The 2,247-nt window shown below is 38.2% G+C and overlaps 1 protein-coding gene across 1 annotated transcript in view; it reads right to left on the bottom strand.

Annotated features, from left to right (window-relative positions):
- The window catches only part of LOC121101834 (olfactory receptor 4F21-like), a 2,576-nt gene extending 1,907 nt beyond the window's left edge, over positions 1 to 669 (bottom strand). Inside the window, 2 exon segments of the mRNA XM_040626191.1 lie at positions 17 to 552; positions 555 to 669. Coding sequence (XP_040482125.1) covers positions 17 to 552; positions 555 to 669 — 651 coding nt within the window.
- Between the last annotated feature and the right edge of the window lie 1,578 nt (positions 670 to 2,247).

Raw genomic sequence — 2,247 nt, 5'->3', positions numbered from 1 at the left:
TGACCAAAATGAAGATGTAGGAAAGGATCAGCAGGAAGAAGGTGCTCATAGTCATGAAGCCACTGTTGGCAGCAATAATAAACTCAAACTTGTGTCCACCTGTGCACGCAAGTTTTATGATCCTGGGAAAGTCACAGTAAAAGCTGTCTGCTTCATTAGGACCACAAAAGGGCAAGTTTATAATGAAAGCAAACTGAGACATAGCATAGATCACCCCAATGACCCAGCCAGCAATTACAAATGAAAAACAGATTTTAGGGTTCATGATATTCAGGTAGTGGAGGGGCTTACAGATTGCTGTGTACCTGTCAAATGCCATGGCAATGAGTAACACCATCTCCACTCCTCCCATGATGTGGATGAAACATATCTGTGTCATGCAGCTTTGGAAAGAAATGAGCTTGTATTCATTTAAAAGGTCCCTGGTCATCTTTGGGACTGTGGTAGAGGCAAGCCCCACATCAATGAGCGACAAGTTGGCTAGCAGGAAGTACATAGGAGAATGTAGGTGAGAATCAAAAATTACCAAAAAGAAAATGAAGAGATTTCCCATATGATCCCTAAATAGATCAAGGAAAATATCAACATGAGAAATACTTTAGTTTCCCAAGAACTAGAGAGTCCCAGCAACACAAACTCAGAAACCACAGAATTATTTAGTCCATCCATTGACTTGGTTGGAAGAGCTGATTTTCAAATCACCAGAGGATAGAAAATTATTAAAAATACACAGTCAGTGGCACAAATGTAAATTTCCTATTTCTTGCTAGTTTGCTCTTTGGGGTACATCTCCTAAATTAGAAATCATTTAATTGGATACGAAAAAAATTAAGGATATGGAAACATTATGGTGATCAAGAGAATGATTACATAAAAAGAGAAGAAAATTTTTTAATATTTTAGATGGAGATAAATGATGTTACTTCCCTTCTATTCTATTTTCAGTTCTTTTTATTTTGCCTCTCAAGGATTTCTAGACATTTCCCCTGACCACTTACTAGGTGTTCTGTCACCTGAACAATCTTAGCTATTACTGTCAATTTTCACAGTAATATTCTCACACTAATTTGCTGATTCTCCTTACCTAAATTTATTTCAGTGGTCACATAGAGATCTTTAGGCCAAAACAATTTAAAGCCTTTCACCTTGTTTCACCTTGTATTTGGGTTTTTTTTTAATCTTGTATAATTTACCATGGATGTCAAGTGCTCAGATTGTGATTATTCGTAATTTTGAATCATAACTATTGTCATGGTACGTGCCTCTATATTCAGTTAAACTGTTAGATACAGAGACTGAATACTTGTAAGTAAAAATTGTTAAACAATTATAAAATTAATAGTGCATTTATGCAAAACTTTACGAAAGCACATTATCTCATTTAAACTCACAGAATTCTGTAAGAAAGCTTTTCTTACATTCATTTTGCTAATGAAGAAACTGAGTCTTAGAGGGATCAAATGTCAGACCCAGGACTTATGTCCAGAGCTCTAGGACACCATAATGCATGCTTCTAACCATGGCACTGTGCTCTTCAAGGCTGGAACCTTCCAGTATATGCTGGATCTTCCCTAAGGATCAATCAGTTAAACTTTTTCTACTTTTTGCTTCCTTTTACCTATGTACATAGTTAAGTTCTTTTTTTTTTTCAATTTTATTTATTTATTTGAGACAGAGAGCATACCTGAGTGTGGGGAGGGGCAAAGGAGAAGGGCAAGTTGACTCCCCGCTGACGAGGGAGCCTGAAGTGGGCTCAATCCTAGGACCATGAGATCATGTGTGACCGGAGCAAAAGGCAGACACTTAACCGACTGATCCACCCAGGTGCACCTACCTAGTTAAATTATGTTTAAAAAATCAAATCTCTAGGGGCACCTGGGTGGCGCTGAGCGTCTGCCTTCGGCTCGAAGTGATCCGGTTGGATCGAGCCCACATCGAGCTTCTCCGCTGTGAGCCTGCTTCTTCCTCTCCCACTCCCCCTGCTTGTGTTCCCTCTCTCGCTGGCTGTCTCTCTCTGTCAAATAAATAAATAAAATCTTTAAAAAAAATCAAATCTCTAAATCTTGTGTCTCCTAATTTTCTTTCTCTCCCTAATTCCTCATTGGCAGTCCTCACTCTTTGTTCTGTAATAGGCCAAGAGAATTCAGTTTCCAAAATTCCTTGTTCATAGAAAGATACTACTGTTCCAAACACATCATACAATAATCAGTTTTCATCATCCATTTCCTTGATCTCTCTGGGATTTGA

The sequence above is a fragment of the Ursus maritimus genome, unplaced genomic scaffold, assembly GCF_017311325.1.
Source record: "Ursus maritimus isolate PB19 unplaced genomic scaffold, ASM1731132v1 scaffold_96, whole genome shotgun sequence".
Taxonomy (NCBI): Eukaryota; Metazoa; Chordata; class Mammalia; order Carnivora; family Ursidae; genus Ursus; species Ursus maritimus.
The sequence above is the reverse complement of the archived record's forward strand: the minus strand, read 5'-3'. Positions and strand labels throughout refer to the sequence as shown.